This window comes from Aphelocoma coerulescens, chromosome 1A (assembly GCF_041296385.1).
Source record: "Aphelocoma coerulescens isolate FSJ_1873_10779 chromosome 1A, UR_Acoe_1.0, whole genome shotgun sequence".
NCBI lineage: Eukaryota > Metazoa > Chordata > Aves > Passeriformes > Corvidae > Aphelocoma > Aphelocoma coerulescens.
Genome location: NC_091014.1, coordinates 2,383,761 through 2,407,645, shown reverse-complemented (window position 1 = coordinate 2,407,645; position 23,885 = coordinate 2,383,761). Strand labels below are relative to the sequence as shown.

Sequence of the window (23,885 nt, the reverse complement as noted above, 5' to 3'; positions counted from 1 at the left end):
AGGTCCCGAATCCCAGCAGACCCTGAATCCCATGGAAATCCCACACATTCTGAATCCCAGCAGGTCCCAAATCCCACAGATCCTGAATCCTACAGGTCCTGAATCGCACAGATCCCAAATCCCACAGGTCCTGAATCGCACAGATCCCAAATCCCACAGGCCCTGAATCCCACAGATCCTAAATCCCACAGATCCTGAATCCTACAGGCCCTGAATCCCACAGATCCTCAATCCCAGCAGGTCCCGAATCCCAGCAGACCCTGAATCCCATGGAAATCCCACACATTCTGAATCCCAGCAGGTCCCAAATCCCACAGATCCTGAATCCTACAGGTCCTGAATCGCACAGATCCCAAATCCCACAGGTCCTGAATCGCACAGATCCCAAATCCCACAGGCCCTGAATCCCACAGGCCCTGAATCCCACAGATCCTAAATCCCACAGGCCCTGAATCCCACAGATCCTAAATCCCACAGATCCTGAATCCTACAGGTCCTGAATCCCACAGATCCTCAATCCCAGCAGGTCCCGAATCCCACAGATCCTGAATCCCACAGAAATCCCACACCTGGTCACCCTGGTGTGACCAAACACCCCCGAAGTGTCCCCATGGCTCCATCTCTCCCACCTCTTCCTCGTTGCCTCCCGAGCTCTCCCACATTCCCTCTTTCTGTGGGATCTTGATCCACGTATTTCATCTCCCGCTTCGTTTCCCCCCGGAGATTTTCCATCCCCTTTCCTCCCCTCCTTTCCCATCTCTTCAGGGGAAGACGTGACCTCTCCATGAAGAGATAATTCCAAGTGCTCAGGACATCCAGTTGTTAATTATCCCGGGATCAGGATGCCAAGGCTCGGGAAGGAGCTGGTGGCTCTCAGCTCCCATTTTTAATGAATATTTTTGCATTCCAGCCACGCTGGGCACCTTCAGAAATGTAGGGAAAGAAGCTGGGAAATGAGATGTTAATTCTATCGATGAGCAGGATCACCCTGCCCTGGAAGTTTTCTTGTGACAGCTTGGAGAAATGAAGAACTTTCCGAGGGAAAAAAGGGCTGGAAATGAAAATTCCCTCCGTGGTTTTGCTGGGAGAGTTTCAGGCTTGGATTAAAGACTGCAGAAATCAGCTGGAAAATCCAAGAGTAAAAGGAAAGTTGGAATAAAAGAACCTGAAAAACCAAATTTTATCCACGCTATTTCATCCTGCCGATGATTGCGGTAATTTGGATTTTGGAGGATGGACTTTGGGATAATTCCAACCCCAAATTTTGTGGGAAAATCTGAAGGAGGCTGGATCTCATCAAATCCACTCTCCTGGATCTCCAAGGTCTCCTTATCCTACAGATCCTTGCAGGAATTCTGACATGGATGGGTCACTAAAAAAAAATCTCTATTCCACCTCATTCCAGCAGAATTTTCCTGCTTTTTTTTTTCCCAGCCGATATCCTTTGGCAACTTTTACACCACATCAGCTCCATCAGGATCAAATACTGACGGGATTTTGGCAAATATTCCATGAGAAATAATGCTTAATTAAACGAATCAATTAATTAAAACCTGCAGGATCAATATCTGGGAGGGGAGACATTGATCAGAACGTGAGGCTGCTCTTCAGAACGACAAAAAAATGTGTGATTCCATGGAATTCACCCAAAACATGGGATTTAAGGCAAGAACAGATGGATGCAGAGGAAAAAGGATGAACTCAGCTGCTCTGAACAACTCAAATCCAGCAATTCCCAGATTTTTTTTGTGGCACCTGATCTCCTTAATCCACTCATTTATCACAAAATCGACTTTTAAACAATTTCCAAATATTTCTTTTTTTTTCCCCTCAAAGAGACTTGGATTTCCTGCCCGCTAATCTGCCTCATGGAAGCTGGATTTTACCTGGAAAATCCCTCAGGAAATCGGCATTTTCCTTAGAGATAAGAGCTTGAAATCACAGAATAAAGATGCTGGAAGTGTGACAGGGATCTCCAAAAGGAATTTTGAAGGGTGGTTATAGGAAGGAGGTGGAAAAAGGTCCTTCCAGAGCAATAAAACAGGGATTCAATCCAGCTCCAGCCCATGGAAACAGGATTATTCTTCCCCTTGCTCCCCAGGCTGTGCCTTGCCATGAAAAATAAATCAAAGGAATCGCAGGAGGGAGGAGGGAGCCGAAAGTACAAGATTCCCTCATGGATATTTAAAAAGGCTGGAATTTTTTATGTTATTAGCGAGCCCGGAAAAGCCTGGCTGGGATAATAAATGGATTTTTTTTTGGACACTGATTAAAGAGAGGCCGTGAGGTGCCGCTTTTCCCACCCACGCTGCTCCTTGGCTTCTCCTGGAATTAAAGGAGAAACTCAGGGAATGGCTTGGGAGGCTTCAAGGGACAAATGGGATGGCCTGAGACCATGTGGGGTTGGGACAGAGGGAAAAATTCCCAGGGCATGGATTCCATCCTATCCAGAGAACACCTGGGGGGTTCTGATGGCTTCTACTGATGCCCAGGTTGGGTTTTAGGGGGAAAATCCTGAAGAAAAGTGGGATATCTTGGGAAAGTGCTGACTGAACTGTCCTTTTCCTCTCCAGGGTCCACCAGGGAAAAGAGGGAGATCCCAGCTCTGCCTCCAGGGGCCCCCGGGCATGGATGGGCCAAAAGGAGAAGTGGTCAGTATGGGAATGATCCAGTGGGGTTTCTCAGCATTCCCAAAATTCTGCACTGGGCCTGGATGAACTTGGATCTTGCAGGTTTCATTTCTTAAGAGCAGAGACATTTGAATCCCAAATTCCAGGCATTGGACACGGGCAGCGCTGCCCAAACTTCTGCCCGGAGGTGTCTCCAGCTGGGGAAAATTCCTGTGGGAAAACATCAAACTTGGGATCAGCACATCCTCAAGGCAGAGCGGGAATGAACCAATCATCAGGGCAGAGCAATTAAGGCGCAGTTAATGCCCAGCAGAGAATTCCAAAGATCCCAATCCCAACGTGTTTGGGGTCGGTCCCTGTCCCGAGGGACTTTAGGATAAGGAGCACCACTGCTTTAGCTCCATGTGCTGCTGGTGGATAATGTGATTTTTCCTGGCACTCCAGCTCCTGGAAGTGAGCGTGGATTGAGAAAAATGAGCCTCCCGGCTTTAATTGGGATCATCCTTCTTGTGCTCCTTGTCCTTTAATATTTTTAAGTATCCCTTAATCCACAAATCCAGTTTCCAGCAGTTCTGAGTGGAAAATTTGTCGGGGTGTTTTATCCCTGTTGACAAAGCTCAGCATCTCCTGGTTTTTCCATCTTTCCAGCCCTGGAATTGCAGCTCCAGTTTCAAATCTTCTGCCCGAGCTGATTCCCAAAGATTCTGTGCAGGCCAGACCCTCTCCGTGCCTCCATTCCCTTTTCCACCTGGAAAATAAACCTGACTTAAGCTGTTAAAATCCATATTGTTGGGATGGAGGAGAGCTCCCAAAAAACCTGGGATCTGATGGACACGTGGATGAGGCTGTTCCTGTCTGCCCACGGAGCTACTCACAGATATTCCTAAAATTTATAGGAAAACACGTGGGGCTTTTTTTACCCATCTCCCTTCCGAGGTGTCATCTCTGAGGAGCACTCATTCCCGGAGAATTTAATGGGCAATCTCCTGAGATTTGGGAATGATTGAAGTGTTTTTAACAGGGGGAAAATGGTCCCGCCGGACAGAAAGGAGCCAAGGGAGATCCGGGCCTTTCCGTGAGTGCTTTTTCCCAAGATCACCTCCCATTACAGGGGAAAATGGAGAAAATGGGACAATTCGGCCCTAAGAGGCCAAAGGGGGGAGGGAAATGCTGAGAAATGGATTCATTCCGAGAATATCTGGGAAATGAGGCTGGTGGCTGTTACCCAGGGAGGGCAGGGCGGGCTGCGAGCAGAGCTGGGCTCTACAAAGCCAAGCCTAAAGCATCCGGCAGATTTTCCTTCTCCCACCATTCCCATGACTCCCAATTCCTGCTTGTCCGACAGGATCAGTGCTCCAGGGCTGATCCAACCCAAAGAAAGAGCAAGAGAGGGAAATGGGCCCCGTTTTCAGGGAAAAGCTGCTGTGCTGGGCTTCTAAATCCCGGAGGAGAAGGAGGGGTTGACCCACTTGGATCAGAACAAAATTCCTGCTGCACCTCCCTCCACATCCCTTCATCCCAGATTTTGTGCTACTTGACTGACACAAGGCAAAATTTCCAATTTTTCCAGGATTAGTTTTCCAGGCAGGATTAATTTTACCGGGGGGGTTGTGGGAACCCCCTGTATTTGGGCTGCTGAAAATTCCAGGTTCCCTACCTGGAAAATGCCCCAAAATTTGGAATCCAAAGAAGGAGAAGAGGTAGTGACCCCATGAAGTGCAGCAAGACATCGAGCATCCCACAGGGAAGATTCCCAAAGGAACCAGTGGCCGTTGGCTGTCCCAGGAATGAAGGATGGGCTCCAAATCCATGGGATTGGATGTCTCATTCCATGGGGAATGGGGTTCGTTGGGAAAGAGGCAGAGACAACAGAAGGAGGTGCAACTCCAAGTCATGGACTGTGGTTCCACAGCTCATTCCAAGGGGCAATCCTGGAGGATAATTTATGGACTTTTTTCATGGATGCAGGTGGCTCCATGGCTTTTCAGAGCTCGGGAATGTTTGGGCATCGTGGCTTCGGGGACAATGCCAGGAGGGTGGGGACACTCCTTGGAAAGCCAGCCCAGGTTTGAGGTGTGACATGGGCTGAGATCCCATTCCTCATGGCCAGAGGAAAACCAGGAATTTCCAAAGGGAATGAGCCACAACCCTCGAACCCAGCTCCCCAAACCTCTGATCTCATCACGCCCAAAACAAGGCGGCTCCACCAGAGGAGCAGGGGGGTGGTGCCGGGCTTGGAATTCATCCCTAACCTCCGTTTTCCCACTCTGGCACAGGAGGAAGAGGTGAAGGAAGTGCTCCGGAGCGAAATGAGAGGGATTTGTGGTGAGTTGGCCCCGCTGCGACCCTGCCAGCAGCTAAATTGGAGCCGTTTCCGTGCCAGCACACGTCCAAATGTCACCCATTAGCAGCGAGTGGAGCTGGGGCCCCTCTCCAGGAGTGTGGAATTCCAGGTCCTGAAGATTCCTGACCTCCTGCAACTCGTCATTTTTATCCCTTCACCCCCCTCTCTCTCTTCCCGTTTGGTTTTGGCAGCAAATCTTTCCCCCATTTCCACGTGGATTGGGAATGTGCTGGGTCACGGAGGGAAGTTGGAACCTTTTCCTTCCCGTTCTTTGGTGGCATTCCTTGGCACACAGAATTCTCCTCTGCCACAGGGAATAACTGCCACCAGCACCACAAAAACCCCCCCGAATTTGGGGATGCTTTTATCCCAGAATCCAAATATTTCAAGTTTTTGGGGTCTTGTTTTCCTTGCCCTGCAGAAATCCATTTATTTGTGATCCATCAGAATGCTCCTGGCCCATTCCCTGGGCTTTCCCTATGGATATGGAAGATTTTTACGTTCACCACCACTGGAGTTGTTAGGAGGCACTGGAATCCTTGAAAAGGGGGGGGAAAGGGATGAAAAATAATCCATAAAAAAATCATTATTTTGTTGAAAAATCTTGTTTATATTCGGGGGGAAAAGTAGCAAACTCTGCTCTGTTTCTTCCATCTGCAGGTTGTGGAGGTGAGTTGGGAAAGATGTCCATGGAAAAGGGTAAGGCTGGGAATTCATGCAGGAAAGGATCCTCTCCTTGCCCCAAAACTGCAAATGAAAAGTTGCTTTTAGGAACAAATGGGGTTTTTTTCTGGGATTCAGTGCAGAAAATGTTGGCTCACCAACAGCTGTTGGATCCTGGTTTGAGGGGGGTGGTTTTTCCTGAGAGGAATCTGAGGGATCAGAGGGACACCTGGAAGTTTCCTGTTTTCACCCTCTCCTCCAAGACACGATCAAATCCCTTCCTGACTCCCAGTTTTTAACACTGAACCCACAGAAATCCCAATCCTTGCCCACAAATTTCTGGGATTGCTCCCCCACCCCAGACCATCCCCAGGATGAGCTCTGGGCCTCATGGAATGCTCAAATCCGATGGTTCACGGAGCCTGGAGAGCTCATCTGCCAACCCCAAAGCATTGGATTCATCCTCACTGACCTTCAATCCACAGGTCTGGAGGCAGCTGAAGTCCACAGGCGGCTCCAAGGGTATTCCCAGCCTCGGGAATACACCGGGAATGGTGGAAATTGGGAAGAAAAGCTTGGCACAACGCAGGGCCGGACCACGTTGGAGACTCCAGTGAAGCCCTTCATGGAGCCACCTCCACTCATTGCAGGTGAGTTCAGCTGCCTCCTTCCCATCTTTCCAACCATGGAATCCTCCGGAGCATCCCAAAAACCCGGTGCTAAATCCTCTTCCCTGGAATTGGGCAGGAATGAGGCAGGGATGGGATTCCCAGTGAGGACTCCCACGCTCTTGGAGATGACACAAGCTGATGCCCCTGGAAGGCGAGGAAAACCTAAATATTTGTGGGATCAGAGGTGATCCCAACCTTCCAAAGAGTTCCTTTGCAAAGGCTGGAAGGAGGCAGCCATTTCCAGGCTGATTTTGTCCCATTTTTCCCACCACATCCTTGGCAACTTCCAGCAAAACTTCCAACCAGGCAGAAATGGCATCTCTGAGACCAAACACTCATCCCAGACTATTTCCATCCAGGGCCTCGTGAACATTTTAATAAAGGGTAAAGCCACAGATGAAAACTCATGGAAAAACTCATGGATCCGTTCCCGTTTGTGTTTTCCAAGAGGGAAGGGCCCTGGGAGACACAGACCTGCTCCTACAGCAGGGAATGAACCACCCATGGAGCTCCTGATCTCCTCATCAGGGCTTGGATTTCCATCCAGATTTGTGGGAGAGAGGGAAAACAGGATGGGGGAAATCATTATGGACTAATTTACAGAAGGATTTCTGCACTTGGAGCTCAAAGTCCAAACTTCAGAACAGGGCAGGATTAAAAAGAAGGGAGAGTTCGGGATCATTTCCCAGAATTTAGCAAGTGAAGATGCTCAGATGTTGGCACCAGGAGGGGAGGGTTGGGTACCATGGATGACACAGCCAGAAAAAGTAATTAAAAACAAATTTAAAATCCCATTGCACTGAGCGAGACACCCCAATGTTGTCACTTTTACACCCCAAAATTGTGGTCGTGGTGTTGTCCCTCACTTTACAGGTGTGGGGTTTTATTATGGGATGCAAGTTTGATGTTCTTTGAGAGTTCCTTCCAAACCAGGGGGATGGAGCAGCGGAATTTCTGGGGGCAGTGGAATTTCTGGGGGCTCAATTAAGCTTGATGAAACGCTATCATTAAATCCTCGTTGTCACCCCAAAAAATATCCTGTAGGGGAGGTCTCAATGCTCCAAATTCCAGTCTGAGAGCAAGTCAGACTCCGTGATCCTTCCAACACCTTCCAGCTTGAGACATGGAATGGTTTGGGATGGAAGGGACCCTAAAGATGATCCAATTCCAAGCCAGGGAGTCCTACAGAGAGCTGGACTTGATGGTCATTATTGGTCTCTTCCAGTTTGGGACATGGAATGGTTTGGGATGGAAGAGGCCTTAAGGATCATCCAATTCCAAGGCAGGGATTCCAACAGAGATTTGGATTTGAGGGTTTTTACAGGCTCTGTCCAATTTGAGATACGGAATTGTTTGGGTTGGAAGGGGCCTTAAGGATCATCCAATTCCAGGCTCATGTTCTAGGATTCCATGATTCCCCAGGATGGAGAGCTTTGGGAAGGGTTGTAAGTCAAACCCATCGATGATGGCCCCATGTAAGGAATGAACACATCCCAAAAAACCCAGCTGAGCCTAGAACCAAACCCCGACAATCCTCCCTCCCCTCCCGGCCCGCTCCAGGCGCTCTCCCGACGTCTGTGCCGGACGTCAAAGTCTCCCATTGGGATCTAAACCCAATTTATATCACGGCAGCACTCGGGATCAGATGGATGGGACATTCCAGGTGTTATTGAATCACGGCAGCAGCCAACAATCCCATTAAAAGCCGGGGCTGAGGCAGGAGGGCTCATAAATCCCTCTGTTAAGTGACGAGCGCCGAGCGGCTCCAAATGTTAACAGGATTCTGCAGTCGGAGCGTTATTGCCGCCAGATTCCGATCGCTCCCGGCTTTCTCCAGGCTCCCCAACTCCAGCCTGACATTTATCTCCAGCAAACAACCACAACCACTTCCACTTTCTGTGACGAACACCCAACCTTTCCCACGGAGTTGTTTAACACCATTAAGGGTTTTATTGCCGCCGGTCCCTCGCTCCCCGTGGCCGGTTGCTCCGTGACATTTATGAGGAGAACTTGTTATCCATGGAAGGCTCCAAGGATCTTTATTGAAATGAGGGATAATTTGTTTGCACGCCCTCAGTCCGTGTGATTTGCTTGTTTTTTCCCCCCCCCAGCCCGGGCACAGCAGATGATGGGGCCCTCTCACGGAGAAGCCGACAGCCAATTACCAGGTGAAAAGCTGGGAATTAAGTGACATTTAGGGAAGTCACTTCCAAGGTGGGAAGGGCTGTCTGGCCCTGGGATCAAGGGATGTGGCACTGAAGGAGTAACACAAGGTTAAAACTCAAGTCTGGGCTTGGCTTAAAGCAGCTGGGTTTGCCCCACGGGTGTTGAGCTGATGGTGAAGGAACTGGAGGGGGTTTTGATCCAGAAAAACACACAGGGAGGATCCTCTGGGAATTCCCTGAATGCAGGTATCCCACCCAGAATCCAGGCTTTAACCATCCCTTTGGAAAGGTCAGGCACCACCACGCTGGGAACCACAGGGGTGGATGATGGAGCAGCAAGGAGCTCATCCCACCCTGGGAATTCCCTGCTGGATGTTCCCCTTTGTCCACTCTGGGAATCCATATGGGAAATCCAATCCTGTGGGAATTCCCTCCTTTGTCCACGCTGGGAATCCACTCCTGGATGTCCCCCTTTATCCTCGCTCCCCTTGCCCTCCCAGCTCTGTGGCTTTGGGGTCAGCTGCTGCTGTGGGTCCCTAAACCAGCCCCACATGTGGGGAGGGAGGGACAGGGCTGGCAGAGCGGGGCCTTTTCCCACCTGGATCCAACCTGTGAGGGATGTGGGGTATTTTCCAGAGTGGATCCAACCCTTGGATGGTTGTGGGGTGTTTTCCCACCTGGATCCAACCCCTGGATTGCTGTGGGGGTGTTTTCCAGAGCGGATCCAACCCTTGGATTGTTGTGGGGGTGTTTTCCAGAGAGGATTCAACCCTTGGATGGTTGTGGGGTGTTTTCCCACCTGGATCCAACCCCTGGATTGCTGTGGGGTGCTTTCCAGAGCAAATCCAACTCATGGGTGGGTGTGGGATGTTTTCCCACCTGGATCCAACCCGTGGCTGGGTCTGGGTGTGTTTTCCAGAGCGGGTCCAACTCATGGGTGGGTGTGGGATATTTTCCAGAGTGGATCCAATCCCTGGGGGATGTGGGGGTGCTTTCCCACCTGGATCCAATCCGTGGGGAATGTGGGGTGTTTTCCCACAGCCCTGTGCCTGCAGCCCATGGATGAGGGCTCCTGCCAGCGCCATTCCCTGCTCTGGTACTTCCACGGCCCCACAAACTCCTGCCGGCCCTTCCTGTTCGGGGGCTGCCGAGGGAACAGCAACCGCTTCCCATCCAAGCAGGAATGCGAGCGGCACTGCAGGAGCTCTGCAGGTGAGGCTGAGCCCTTCACATTCCCTCCTCCTCCAGCCAGGAATGAGCCCAGAGCAGGAAAACCCATCCATGATTTGCCCACTCCCTTTTCCTTAAGGTGCCCCACTGGGAAGCGCCAGGAATTTGTAGGGTTTTGTTCCCTTCCCGTTCCCAGATCATCCTGATCCAGCCCAAAGGAGCTCCTGGACATCTCCCCTGGGACAATTCCATGGGTGGGATTGGGCACAGATGTGTGGATGGATTCACTTGGACACCACATCCTGATCTTTTGCACGTCTCTTGTGCTTTCTGAGGGTGCAATTTGCAGGAATTTGGGAATTTGTGCCCTCTAAACCCCGCATTGCTCCATCCAAGCACCCTCTGGAATCTCCAGCCCCCAGGCAGAGCCTAAAGTCTAATCTAGACCAGTTTAGGTCTAGATTAAAACCCGGGGATCAAGGCCCCACCTCATCCAGGGGTTCAATGGGAAAAATTCACTTCTGGAAGTACGGCTTGGCTTCCACTGCCAGATCCAGGGATTTTGGGATTGGTCCATGCAGATTTTCCTCAGCTCCAGCTCATCCCAGGAAACATGGGCCCTGGCAGGGATGCAAACATCCTGCTCCAAGCAGGACATGAGCTGATCCCAACCTTCCAAGGAAAATATTCCTCTCTCAGAATTCCCTCTGCTTGGAGATCTCTGGGCACTAAGGAAAAAAAAATCCATAAATTCTCCACAATCCATTAAAAAATCTCTGGTGAGGTTCGTCTGCTCTGGGTTGGAGGGCACCTTAAAAAAGAGAGGAATTAAAGGCAGAGATCCCACAATTTTGGGATCATTCCCAGGGCTTTCAATCCAGGCCCAGCAGCACCAGGAACTGAGTGAGCCTCCTCCTGCCCAACTTTTTTTCCAGGGAATTTGCTTTAGGAGACACTGGAAGCTTCCCAAAGCAGCTGCAGGTACCTCCAGCACTGTTTGTGGGGAGAAGGAACCACCAGGAATGGGATTCATCCCAATCCAAGCCAGATTCCTGCATCCTCCATGTGCCTGTTTTTCCTGGTCAATCCTAAACAGAGCCAGGATTCAGCCTGGATTGGGAATTTTGCTTTTTATGGATGTTGGATGTGACAATCCCATGGTGTCAGGGACCTCCCGAGCTTGGGAATTGCAGCCAACTTCTGACATTCCCATTGTTTCCTCTTCCCTCTTTTCCCCAAAACCAGGCAGAGGAAGATGATCCGCTCCAAGTGCTTCCTTTAAATCCAACTGGATCTCGAGGAGCGACTCTGACGCCTCCGAGATTGGACAAGACAAACATGGAGAGAGGCGGGAGATGTTGGGAATAAAAGACGTTGGAAAACTGGAATTATGGACATTATGGGATGAGGAGAGGGAAACCTCCAGATGCTCAGGAAAAGGAGGATGGCAAGGGCAGAATTCCTGAGCCAAACCAGGTGGCAAAAATTCCCGAGTTTATTTTTGTAAAATAAAATTGTCTCAATTCTATGGAATTCCGGATCATTTGCCTGGAAGAAGAAAACCTTGGGAATGGCAGAGAAAGGTGGGAATATCTATTTTCCCAGCTGGATCAGGGGGGCAGGATGAGCCCCATCCCTTCCAGCCTGGCCTTAAATTCCTTGTGGTCTTCAGGAATTCCCGCCTTCTCCTCCACTTGGGAATTCCCTGGGACCTTTAGGAATTCCCACCTTCTCCTCCACTTGGGAATTCCCTGGGCAGGTTAAGAGGAGTTAAAATGTCCAAGAAGAAAACAGGGATCCAAGGCAGGCTTCTCCCTAAAAAACTGTCACTTCCAATTCCTTGAGGAGTTTGGAGCTGCAGCTTGTGGAAATTCAGTAAGAGGGATTCTAAATCCCTGGATTTTGGTCCCATGGAGACACGGACACAGCTGAGAGGGGTCCTATCCAATAGAATCTGTTCCATGGGATAACCCTGGGGAAGGTTACAGCACTTCCAATGGAAAAACAGGGATTTATTCCAAGTTTTCCATGTAATTTGATAAAATGGAGCTCAGATTTCCCAGATTCCAGATTTCCCTGGATTCGGGGTTGCCTCTTTGCTCCTGGAAGCACAGGTAGGAAAAGGATTCTCCTCACCCAGCATATCCCAGGATTTTCCTCACCCACAAACCCCAGGCACTGAGGAGGGAGGAGCAGAAATTTGGGGACTTTTCCTCCTTTTAATCCCCCAAAAACCCTGAAAACCATGGAATTTTGTAAATGTTGGCAAGGGGCCAAGTGCCATTTCCAGAGGGACATTTCCAGCCTCTCCTCCCGAAATCCTGGTTGGTCCCGAGATGTCCCTGGGCAGGAAAAACATTCTGGTACTGGCTCCTGGCAGGAAAATAATTCCCTGGGAGAAGCAACAAAATGTTCCCGGTGGGAAAAGCAGCGTCCTCCGAAAAGGAGGGATTGGGCTTTTCCACAGGGCTTGGAACAAGCGGATTTCTGAGAACTATCCCAAAATTTTCACATTATCCTGATTTCCCAGCGAGCATTTTCCCAGGAAGGCTGAAGGATGGGGATCTTGGGATGCTGCAGCCTCCGGCTTTCAACATCCCAGGAAATACTTGGAATGAGTGGAATTCCAGCCCTGGGGAGTTGAGACCATCAGAGGGGAGTAAAGGATTTGCAATAATCAGGAAAAGCCGTCATTCCTGAATTAACTGGAAAAAATAATCAAGGAAACAGACTTGGAAGAGCCACAGGTTCCCTGGTTGGAAAATAAAAGCATGGAATGGTTTGGGTTGGAAAAGACCTTAAGGATCATCGAATTCTGTCCCTGCCATGGGCAGGGACACCTCCCACTATCCCAGGCTGCTCCAGCCTGGCCTTGGACACTTCCAGGGATCCAGGGGCAGCCACAGCTGCTCTGGGAATTCCATTCCAGCCCCTCCCCACCCTCCCAGCCAGGAATTCCTTCCCAAAATCCTGTTTATCCTATCCATCCCTGCCCCCTGGCACTGGGAAGCCATTCCTTGTGTCCTGTTCCTGCATATCCTTATTAAAAATCCTCTTCCCTTCATTCCCTGAAGGATAACAGCCTATTCTGTAATAAAGTGCTCATTAAGAACTCCAAGTGGAATTTTTTCCCAAAGCCAAGAGGAAGAAATCCCTCATCCCCCCTGCAGATCCTTTGGCCGGCGCAGGAAGTTGTCACCGCGTGTGAGGAGACACCAAGCAGCAGAAATTCCATGAAAATCCTTTCTAGACCTGGGAATCCACGGGCTGGAGGCAGCAGAAGGAAATTCCCTTCCTGTGTCATTATTCCCAGAAATCTGGGACAACCCCTTCATTTTCCCTTTCCAGCCCAGTGCCATCCCTTAAAATCAGACCTCACTTCCCTGGCTTTGGAATTTCTCGGAGGCTTTTCCACCAAATCCCAAAGCCAAGGCTGGGTAAGGATTTGGCCTCCTGGCTCCTGCTCCAGGTGCATCCAAAGGATTTGGGAAGAGTCTCCCAAAGGAATGATTTGGCTCCAAACCCTCCACCAGGATCCACATTCCCGACCCAAGGCAGCAGCTCCTGAGGGATCCAACTGCCTCAATCCAGGTTTGGAAGAGCTGGGAAGTGAAATCCAATATTTAATCCAGCCTAAGATCGAGCTCAGGGGATTAAAAGCAGCTCAAATTCCCATCAGGGCTCAGGAGAATTGGGAACTGGAATTTTTTTCAATCCCCCCTGGATTAATCAAATGCTCGCTATTGATTTTCCATCCTGGAGGCTTTGCCAGGGCCAAAACATTCCGGGAACGGAGCCCCGGCGTTTCCCTGGAAATGTCAGGTCAGCTTAATTGAATTCCTTGAAATTATTCCAGTGCAGGAGTGGGGGGAGAGGTTTTAGGGCTGAAGGATTTTGCTGGCAGCGTTCCAGGCTCTGAACCAGAAAATTCCTGAACATCCTCTGGAGAAAGGCCTTGGAAAGCAAAACTGACCAGGAAAAAATCTGGGATTTAAAGCACATAAAGCCAGTTCACAAATCCTCATGGAATGTGGAAATGAAGAGGGATGTTGGATTGTGTTCCCTGGGGATTTGTGGCTCAGGGATGAAAATCCATGGATTAGGAGCACCTAGAGAGCACTCCCAGCCCTTTTCCAGGAGGGAATTCCGGGTGCATCCAGCCAGAGAATCTTGAAACTCTCCCGGCCGCAGCCGCCAATGTCCACGGCTGTTCCTAAGCAACCCCGACAAAGGAAAAGGGATGGAGAGAGAGAAAAAGCTGGATCGGGATAATTTGGTAATTGGATAATGATCCAGCCCTGAAATGGCCACGGCTGAGCCTCATCCAGCGCCCTCTGGATGTGCCGGGAGCTTGGATCGGACAAGTCGGGAAGGAACCGACAAAATGCTCCGGAAAAGCAGCGCGGAAAATCCCTCCGTGGTGTTCCCAGCTGGAATTAGGCTCAGGTTCATTAATTATGGATTTTTACAGCGGGAGGAATTGGAGATGCCATCAATGGATGGAATCCTGGAATCAGGGAATGGTTTGGTTGGAAAGGATCTTAAAGCTCATCCCATGGGCAGGGACACCTTCCGCTGTCCCGGGGTTGCTCCAAGCCTCATCCAAGCCGGTCTAAATCCTGGAAAAACCTCCATGTTTCCCTCTATCCACAGCCCTTTGGGATGAAATCCATCACTTTTTGGAGCAAGAACAAGCAGTGAATCCCGGTATCCACAGGGAATCCCCATCCCCTGCCCGCTGCAAGGGTGGAATTGCATCCCAACATATCTGGGAAGGAGGAAAAGTGTTGGAAAAGCCTGGAAAACCTTCAGTGCCTTCCAGCTCTGCAAGGGGGTGGAAATCGGGATGAGTTTGCCTCTGGAAAACCAAGGAAAAGGTCCCACCTTGGGCTGTTTGTCCAGCTCCATTTTGCACCTGAAACCATCTGGAAAATCCCAGCTGATCCCACAGAATTCCTCTGGAGAGCTCCTGGGCATCCCTTAGCCCACCACCCCTGCAATTCCCAGACCTCCCCAGCCTCTCCAAAACCATCCCAGAAACCTCCCCAGGGATCAGGAAGCCAAGGAGCTGCTCCAGAGCCATGGAATCCTGGAAAAGCACCAAAACCCACCTGGAGGGAATGAACCTTTCCTGGAGCCTTTTCCAGCCTTTTCCAGCTGCTGCAGTGGGATCGGATCCGGGCTCTGGATGCAGGAAAAAGTGGGAGCAGCTCCTTTTCTACTCAGATCCTTGGGATAACAGCAGATTTTATGTCAGGACACAACGTCAGAGAAAATTCCCGGAGCTTGTGTGTGGATCCAGGCTCCCCATTTTTCCCAGATTTTAGGTGTGTCCTTCCAACCAGGAATGTGCTGCCCACGTGTCCAGGTAGGTGCAAAAATCCCTTTGGAAAAGAGGCAGGAGATGCAACAGAGGGAAAGAAATAAAAACATTCCAGGAAAGTTTGGAGGATTCGGGATTATTTTTGCTCTTCCACCACTTTTTTCCCCCTTTTCCTTTGGAGGGAAAGCAGCGAAATCCCAGTTTAATTCCATGCCTGGAGACTGCCAGTGGAATTGGATCTTTGGGTTTGGCCCATGGGATTTTTGGGAATTTCCAAAGTAGCCCCAATCCGGTTCATCCCGAGGAGTTTTCCTGCCATTCCATTGGCATCCAAAGCTCCGGGTGGATCTCATTCCTTCCCAGGAAGATGCAACACAGAGAGCTTTGTGTAAATCCAGGGATGCAAATCCCCTTGGAAAAGGTGGGAAAAGGGCAAAAAAGGCGAAGTAATCATTCCAAATTCCATGTTCCCGGCTCTTCTCTTCCCGTTGGATGGAGTTTTCCAATATTTGGCCACGTTGGAAAGAATTCCTGGATGTGAGCTGCTGGAAGGAGTGAAAATCCCCCCCAGAATGGGGTTATGGGAAGAGGATTCCCATAAAATCCACCCAAATCAGCCTCGTGGCAGAGGAAGGATTTGCTGGCGGATTTTAGGGAGATGGGGAATTTCCCTGGGAGATTCTCCTCCTTCCACAGCCTGGAAAACGCAAATCGAGCCCTAAAAATTGGGGGGGAAAGGGACGAAGCCAAGCGGAAAAGTCCCTTTTTCCCCTCAGCGCATCCATGTCCGACTCCTCCATGGAATTCTGGGGCTGGAAGCAGCGAACAGAACCTCGTGGGCCGGGAAAACTTCTGGGATTCAGGATTTTTTTTGGTTTTCAAGGTTCCTGGGATGAAACGGCCCCAAATCCCAGATTTTCCCCAGCTGCTGGAGATGAAACTTTAATGAGCTCCAAACAATGATTCACTCCCGGAAATTCAGCTCCCGGGAAAGGTGGGGAAAGGTGGGAAGAGGTCCCGATCCTCCGGAATCCCAGGGATGACGGAGCCTCCTCACAAGCTGCATTTTTTATAAATTTGGGAGTTTCCAGGGAAACTTTTGGGAGTTCGAGGCCTCCAGGTCCTGTGGATGCCCTGGGATGTTCCTGGCTCAGCTCCCTCCTTCCCCAGGGATACTTTTATGGAAATTTCCCTTGGAAATAAAATTTCCATGCAGGAAAATCTCCTCTCTGCTCATCCTGAGGCAGCTAAAAAAGTGGGATTTGCTTTTAAAGGGATGAACCAGGAAATTCCTTCTTTTTTTTGCCTTCTCTTTCCTATTTTTCCTTAAAAAAAACACCATGAAAATTCCATGTCAGGAGCATGGATTTGCCTCCTCCAAGGACATTTTCCCTTCCCAATAAATCCAATTGTGGGGAAAGAGGTTTGTTGGGAAATAAAACTCCGGAAAACACCCCAGGATCTGATCTGGAGCTGGAAAAGTCTCCCAGTCCGTGCCCTGATCCTTTTCCCAGGAAAAAATCCCTCACACAGATTTTTCCCACCCAGCTCCTTGCATTGAAGTCGCCCTGGGAGGTTTTTTTTCCCAAAAATTCCTCCAAAATTCCAAGGATTTGGAGAACCAAATTCCCTTCCAGGCCTTGGGGAAGGAGGGAAACCAAAACCTCATTCCAGGAGATGGAAGCTCCAGATGGAGGTGGGAAAAGAGGGAATTCCTGGAGAGGTGGATCCCAATGGGGCTCATCTGGATAAGGGCAGAATTCCCAAGGTTTGGAGCAAAGGGAAGCTCCCACCATTCCCAGCTCAGACTGGATCCTCAGGGGCTGAATCCTGATCCAGGAATTCCCACAATTTTGGCTCCTTTTCTCCAGGCCAGGAGTGGGAACCTCTCCCACCCTAAGTCAGAGCCCATCCCGCCTCAAGGGGTTTCTCCATGGATTTTCCCCACTTTTAGCAGGATTTGCCCCATTCCCAGGGATAACTGCTCCCCTCCAGTGTGGCAACGGCTTTTCCAAGGAAGTTTCAGAGAGGAGCTTTGGATAATTTGGTCTTGGAGCCTCCAGGAGAATCCGGCCCAGCCACAAATCCGGGCTGGGACACTTTGGAGGGACCCCGGAGATGCAAGTTCTTCCTCGGATCACATGGAAAAAATCCCTGTTCCCAAACCTCCATCCCCATTCCCAAATCTCCTTCCCCATCCCTGGTCCCAAATCCCCATCCCTGTTCCCAATTCTCCATCCCCATCCCTGTTCCCAATTCTCCATCCCTGTTCCCAGTTCTCCATCCCCATTCCCAAATCTCCATCCCCATTCCCTGTTCCCAATTCTCCATCCCTGTTCCCAGTTCTCCATCCCCATTCCCAAATCTCCATCCCCATTCCCTGTTCCCAAACCTCCATCCCCATCCCTGCTCCCAAATCCTGATCCCCATTCCCAGTTCTCCATCCCTGTTCCCAAATCTCCAAACCATGGGGGATTTCAGGAAGTTCCTCTCCAACCAAACTGGGACCAGACCAGTCCTGGGAGCCCAAACTGGGTATTTTTCCCACCTGGCTGCTGTTTTGGGATGATCCCAGTTAATCCTGCTGGATTTTTAGGGAACTGGAGCTTTTTTCCCCTCATCCCACACCTCGTCCTTCCCATCCCTTTCCAATGCCACACCTGGGATTGTGCCAATAAATCCTGGAAAAAGTTTCCCAAAATTTCCGCCTTCCAGCGGTTTCCCCTGCCTGAATGGGAAGAGAAAATTCCCTAGAGATGGGAAAACAGGGAAAACCCTTCCAAATCCCCACTCTTGGAATAAAACCACATCCATTGGGATAACATCAATCCCTGCTGGAAGCCCACCAGGCATCCTCAGAGCCAGAGAAACCTTCAGCATGAAAACATCCCTGCCCCCAAAACCCCTGGCCCTGCTCCCTGGGGGAGAAGCTCCGCGTGATCCCACAAAATCCCGGCACTGACGCCAGCCCCAATTTGGGGTGACTCTTCCCAGATTGTGGGATCCGACGTCTTTCCCCCCCCCCCCCCCCCCTTTCCCGGTTTTTTCCCTGCGGATGGGGAGAGGCTCCGTGACGTCGCCAGCTCGCTCTGAGCTCATTTTAATGAAATCATTCCCAAACGAAGGCTCCACGTCTGGAATTACGACTCCAACCCCGTGATCCCTGATTTTTATAAATACACGAGGGAGGGGGAAAAGGTTTCCAGAGAGAGGGAAAAATATCCCAGCCCCTCTTCCAAAAATCAGGGAACAACCAGGGAGGAGAAGTTCGGGAAAGGCTCCGATGCCTCTTTCCTGGGAGTGATTCCACAAATTCCTTCCCATCCCATCCAGGAAAAGCAGGTGAGTGCCTGGATTTCTTTTGCCTGGATTTCTTTTATTCCCTAGCTTCACCTGCACAAACTTTAAATATTCCAGTGTTTTCTTGGGAAATCAGATTCCATGTTTTTCTTTTAAGGGAGAAAAAAAGCAGGGTAGGAAAAGCACTCCAAGATTTTTTGATACCGAGGGATTAAAAATTTCCCTTACCCTCCCCCCCCCAATAAAAACGAATTTTTTGGGATTGTTACAGCAGTTTTGGGAAGCAGATCGGAACGGGCAGCATGGGAAGGGTCGGGAAATCTTGGGAAATGGGAAATTAGGGAGACAAATCCCTGCTGGCACTGAAGGGATGGGAAGGAGAGCGAGGCAAATCCACCCCCCCCAGCCCCCCCTCGAGCCCACCTGGATTTTGGAGCCCTGGGAATCAGCACCGGGAAAAACTCATCAGGGAAGCGGAGGCAGCTCCGGAGTTTAAAAAGTCTCCGGGTCTCATCCACAGTTTGATCCCAGACTTCCTTTGGAACAGGGAAAAACCAGCTCCATCCCGGTGCTCCGCCGCTGAGGAGAGCCGGCAAATCTTTTGATCCCGGTCTTCCAGAGCTGGAATGGGTCATTTTTCTCCTTGCAAGCCAAGCGGGAGATTTTGCAGGAGACACAAACGCTCCCGCCGGCTCGGCAGCATCCCGATAAAATTCCTGCAAAACGCTCCCGGCTATCCCAGCAATTCCCGGCTCCCGCTGGTCGCGGCGGATTTAATTCCCATTTCCTCAGATCCACCGCGGGTGGTTTTTCCTCCTTTCCCTGCTTTTTTTTAGCACGGAGCAAACCCCAATTCCAGCTTTTTTCCTGCTCCAATAAAAACTTCCTGGAATATTGAGGCACAACCCCCCCGGGCAAAAATAAACCCGATCCCAAAAATCAGCTTTTCCTGGCTTTTTCTTCTCTTGCTTTCTGTTCCTTCTGCCGGGATATCCATCCCGGCGAGGACCAGGAATGGGTGTGGATGGCTTCAACCGCGTCTTCCCTTTGCTCAGCTGAGATTCCCAGAGTTTTAAGTGGGAAAAGCTGGAACAATCCCAGGAAAAGGCGCTCGACTCAGCCAGTGCAGAAGCTGTCGGGGAGAGGAGAGGCGGAAGATGCTGCTCCGAGATTCCAGAGAGGGCAGGAACATCCCAGGGCTCTTCCCGGAGCTTTTCCAGCTCTGGAAGGGCTTTTGGCAACATTCCCATTCTCCATGCGGCAGTTGGGAATCACAGAGTGTCCCCCGGGGGTGGGAAAAGCCCCGACTCCTGAATCCACACCCCGAACATCCCATCCTGCAGGAGCACTGGGAATTTGCTGAGGGTGGAATGAGGTGAAAAAGGAGGGAAAGGGGAATTTTGGGGTGGGAGGAATCTTCATCCTATTAAGCTTTTCCAAGAAAAATTAAATCCCGGGATGTCCTTGATGTTCAAATTCCCGAATGTGCGATTTGGGGCAGGAGGAAAAGAGAGTTTGGGATCCGGAATTATCCCCATGTGGAGTTGAGTGCCTGGGAAGGGTTTTCCTTCCTTGATCCTACAGCTTTCCCTGGATCATTCCACGGCTGCTGCTCCTCACCTTCCTCTCCCATCCGGATCCAGGGAAGGGTTGAGGGGACGGATTTTGCCTGGGGAGCGCTGTGGGATTTTGGGAAGGGGTGAAACAGGAGGCAAAGAAGTGGAGCAGCTCCCTCAAATCCTGAGGGAGGATTGGCATGGCCAAATTTTCCCTCGGGAAAAGGGAAAAGGGCAGAACTAAGGGAATAAATTTCCCAAATCTCTCCCCTTTTCCATGGGTAGCAAAGAGCAGAATTAAGGGAACAACCCTGCCCTGATTCCACCCTCCAAGGGATGGAAAAGGTGGAATTAAGAGGATAAAACTTCCCAAATCTCACCCCTTTTCCATGGATAGCAGAGTTAGGGGAATAACCCTGCCCCAATTCCCACTCCAAGGGATGGAAAAGGCGGAATTAAGGCGATAAAACTTCCCAAATCTCCCCCTCCATGGGTAGGGAAGGGCATTTTCAGGGATCCCAGCAGCTCCAGGGTGACAGATCCCGGGACATGGATTGAGTTGGGGTCACATCCCCCATTCCCAGGGGGATCCCGAAGACACCCTGGAGCCATCCCGCTCCACAACAGCCCATGGGAATGAAATTAGCAGCTCCCAACCCCAAAATCAAGGATGGAATTCCAGCCCCAGGTGAGGTCCTCGCATCCCTGGGGACAGGCCCCAGCCAGGAATTGCCGTGCGAGCCGCTGGCCACAAGATGGGGCCCGAAGATTGGGAATATGAGCAGGATTCCAGGCACTTGGAGAGCCCGCGTGGCCTCGGGGCTTCTTGGGGACCCTTTTCCATCCTGGGAATGGGCAAAAAGTCCCACGGGAGATCCTTTGAGAGGTCAGGTGGGGATAAAGGGAGATGGGGAGGGTTGGTGGAGCAGGAGGGGATCCGGGGACTTACAGCCCCAAAAATGGGCCAAAAGACCCCAAAAAAACTGCCAAAATGACCCTGTTTCAGGTAGGAAGTGAAGCTGCTGTGGTGTGACCTTGGAGGTGTCCCCAGGTCCAAAGGAAGAGGGTCACAGATGGGGCCTGTTCTGGATCCAAGGGGGAGGAGGATCCTGGGGCTGGAGCAATCCCGGAGCAGCCGAGGCCGGGGCTGGAGAGGGGACACGGGGTCATCCCATGGGGCCATCCCACGGGGTCATCCCACGGGTCCATCCCACGGGGTCATCCCACGGGGTCATCCCACGGGTCCATCCCACGGGGTCATCCCATGAGTCCATCCCACGGGTCCATCCCACGGGTCCATCCCACGGGGTCATCCCACGGGTCCATCCCACGGGTCCATCCCACGGGTCCATCCCATGGGGTCATCCCACGGGTCCATCCCACGGGTCCATCCCACGGGTCCATCCCACGAAGTCATCCCACGGGGTCATCCCATGAGTCCATCCCACGGGTCCATCCCACGGGGTCATCCCACGGGGTCATCCCACAGGGTCATCCCATGGGTCCATCCCACGGGTCCATCCCACGGGGTCATCGTTCCCACATCTTTTTGGGACCGAGTGGGTTGGGATGGGCTTGAGGAACATCTGTGGTGGCTTCAGGGTGAGCAGGTGACTGGAGACACCACCTTTGCAGCAGCTGGTGGCAGCCATGGGCGCTCCGAGGAGGTGGAGTGAGATCCATGGGGATCCCCATGGTCCAAACCGGCTCTCCTGCAGCAGCCACGGGTGTTCCGTGAAGGAAAGGCCAAATCCTCCCCTCCATGGAAGCGAAGCTCCGTGGACATCCCACCTCCCACCAGCACCCCAAAACCAAGGGCTGGGGGTTGCACCCCAAGGCAACTCATTCCCACCTGGAATGGAACCCGTGAGGTGAATCCAAGAGCGCAGGGCGGGGATTTTAGGGATTGGGAAGGGATGAGGAGAGGCTGGATCTCCCCAGGTCCCACGGGAAGCTCACGGCCCTCTCTGCCCTCCCCTCGGTGTCTCCACGGCCAGGCCACCGCAATGTCCCACCCCAGGCTGCTGCTCCTCCTCATCCTGCTCGGAGCTGCCGGGACCGGCCGGGCCCTGAGCCTCTCCAGCGCCGCCTCCATCTTCAGCTGCCTCAACGCCGCCCTCTCGGAAGCGCAGAAGATCCATCCCGAGGAAAACGCCGTCCTGGAGAAGCGCGGCTCCGAGTCGCCGTCCCTGGAGGAGGCGTCCGAGGAGGACGGGGAGGAGGCGGCGGAGGAAGATCTGGGGAAAAGGACATTCCCGGGGGAAGGCCACTACAAATACGTGTCCCAGGCGCAGGTGAAGGGCAAGACCTACCAGAACCGGGCCAAGAGCGACCGGCGCACCAAGGTCACCCTGTCCCTCGACGTCCCCACCAACATCATGAACATCCTCTTCAACATCGCCAAGGCCAAGAACTTGCGGGCCAAGGCGGCGGCCAACGCCCACCTCATGGCCCAGATCGGGCGGAGGAAGTGACTGGGCCACCCCGGGCCACCGCCGGCGGGGACTGATGGCCGCGTGTGACATCAGTGTTGTCTATTTTTGACCCATCGAGCGACCTCACGTTCATCTCCCTTCTCCCCTTTCCCTCCTCCCCGATCTCCTCTGTCTTTCCTTCCGGACATTTCCATGCGCAGGGAAGAGGTTCCTGTCCCCAGCAGGGCAGAGGGGACGCGTCACCCGGGAAGGTTCCTGATTAAAGCTGCGATCTCTGGAGTTTCCAATGTTTTGTTGTCCCATCTCCTGCTCCGGGTTCTCCGTTGGGTCCGTAGGGATTCCAAAACCTCCCCCAGCTCATTCTCATGGCGCTGTCCCCACCACGGCCCTCCCAAATCCCACCACGAGCTGTCCCTGCACACAGCCACCAATCCATCGGGAAGGGAAAAGGACCGGGACAACCTCAGCAGGGATTTCCCAGTTCCTTCTCCTGGGTTTTCCTGGAGTTTGTCACCAGCACCTCCCCACCCACACGGCCCTGGTGTCCTCAGACTGGCCCTGGCCAGGACCACCCCATGGCCCCAGGTGGCTTTGGACCCCAGGAGTCACAGGTGCCACCCTGGGTCTGCCCACAAATCCCAAAGCTGCCCCTTCCCACTTTTCCACTGCTCCACCTCAGTTTTCCAGCCAGTCCAGCTTCAGCTCCTCATCCACAGACCATCCATGCTCATCCTGCTCTTTCCCAGCCTCCCCTGAGCCCCAGCTCCCCACGTTCCCACCCTTCACCTTGGAATATTTATCCCATCCTCTAAACCTTTCTCTCCACCTCTCAGCCCAGCTGAAATTCCGCCTCTTCCCTCATCCCTGCACGCAGCAGGTGTGGGAGATGGAGAGAAATTTGGGAGAGAAATTTGGCCCTTTTTCCCCAGGAGATGCTCACCAAGAGCAGCAAATGAGGTCCCACCAGCCCCATCCGGGACATGGCCATGGGGAATATTCCAGGTGGGACATCAAGGGACAACCAGGACAAATCCTCCCCTCCATGGAAGCAATGACGGCCTGGAGGGTCATCAGAGGGACAATGACCTCCTACCTCAGCTCCAAGGGTGCACGGGTGGGGGGGAGGGTTCTTCTCCCATTGCAATCCGCTGGAATCTTGGATTACATGGATTTTTATCCCAACAAATTCCCGGTGTTCTCATCCAGCAGGACATGGGCATCGTCCCCATTTTCCATCCAGGGAAACTGAGGCAGGGGAAGAACAAGGTCACACCTGGTCCATGTCCAGTTTGGGGTTGTCCAGGTGTCCTCAGGTTTTCCAGGCCCAGCCATTGGGATGCTCAGGGATGTGCAGAGAATCCTTGGAAGAAGGGACAGAGGGATTTGCTCAGAGCTGAGGGAGAAATCCCTGCTTTGAGCAGAAAGTTGGGAGAGATTTTCCACTGGGAGCTCCAGGGAAGCAGTGGGCCGGGCTGGGAACAGGATTTTCCCCACCACCAGCCCTGCTTGGAATCCTTTCCCAGCTCCTGGTTGGACAAGGAGAACGTCCCAGCCCTGTGGGAGAGCCTGGAAGTCAAAACATGGCCCATCCTGAGAAATCGCACTGGATCTTCCCTCTTCTCCCCTTT

The 23,885-nt window shown here is 51.9% G+C and overlaps 2 protein-coding genes across 2 annotated transcripts in view; both read left to right on the top strand.

Annotated features, from left to right (window-relative positions):
• Nucleotides 1-11,131, top strand: part of LOC138120968 (collagen alpha-1(VII) chain-like) — a 93,955-nt gene extending 82,824 nt beyond the window's left edge. The window contains exons 76-83 of the mRNA XM_069034103.1: nt 2,574-2,651; nt 3,652-3,705; nt 4,907-4,955; nt 5,635-5,673; nt 6,123-6,287; nt 8,420-8,476; nt 9,515-9,685; nt 10,889-11,131. Of these exons, the coding sequence (XP_068890204.1) occupies nt 2,574-2,651; nt 3,652-3,705; nt 4,907-4,955; nt 5,635-5,673; nt 6,123-6,287; nt 8,420-8,476; nt 9,515-9,685; nt 10,889-10,902 (627 nt within the window). The 3' untranslated portion in view covers nt 10,903-11,131. The remainder of the gene's footprint in view (nt 1-2,573; nt 2,652-3,651; nt 3,706-4,906; nt 4,956-5,634; nt 5,674-6,122; nt 6,288-8,419; nt 8,477-9,514; nt 9,686-10,888) is intronic.
• A 7,099-nt stretch (nt 11,132-18,230) lies between these two features.
• UCN3 (urocortin 3) lies at nt 18,231-22,615 on the top strand. The gene is made up of 2 exons (XM_069003815.1): nt 18,231-18,308; nt 21,820-22,615. The coding sequence occupies exon 2, from the start codon at nt 21,829-21,831 to the stop codon at nt 22,294-22,296; it is 468 nt and encodes a 155-aa protein (XP_068859916.1). The 5' UTR covers nt 18,231-18,308; nt 21,820-21,828; the 3' UTR covers nt 22,297-22,615.
• Nucleotides 22,616-23,885: the final 1,270 nt, after the last annotated feature.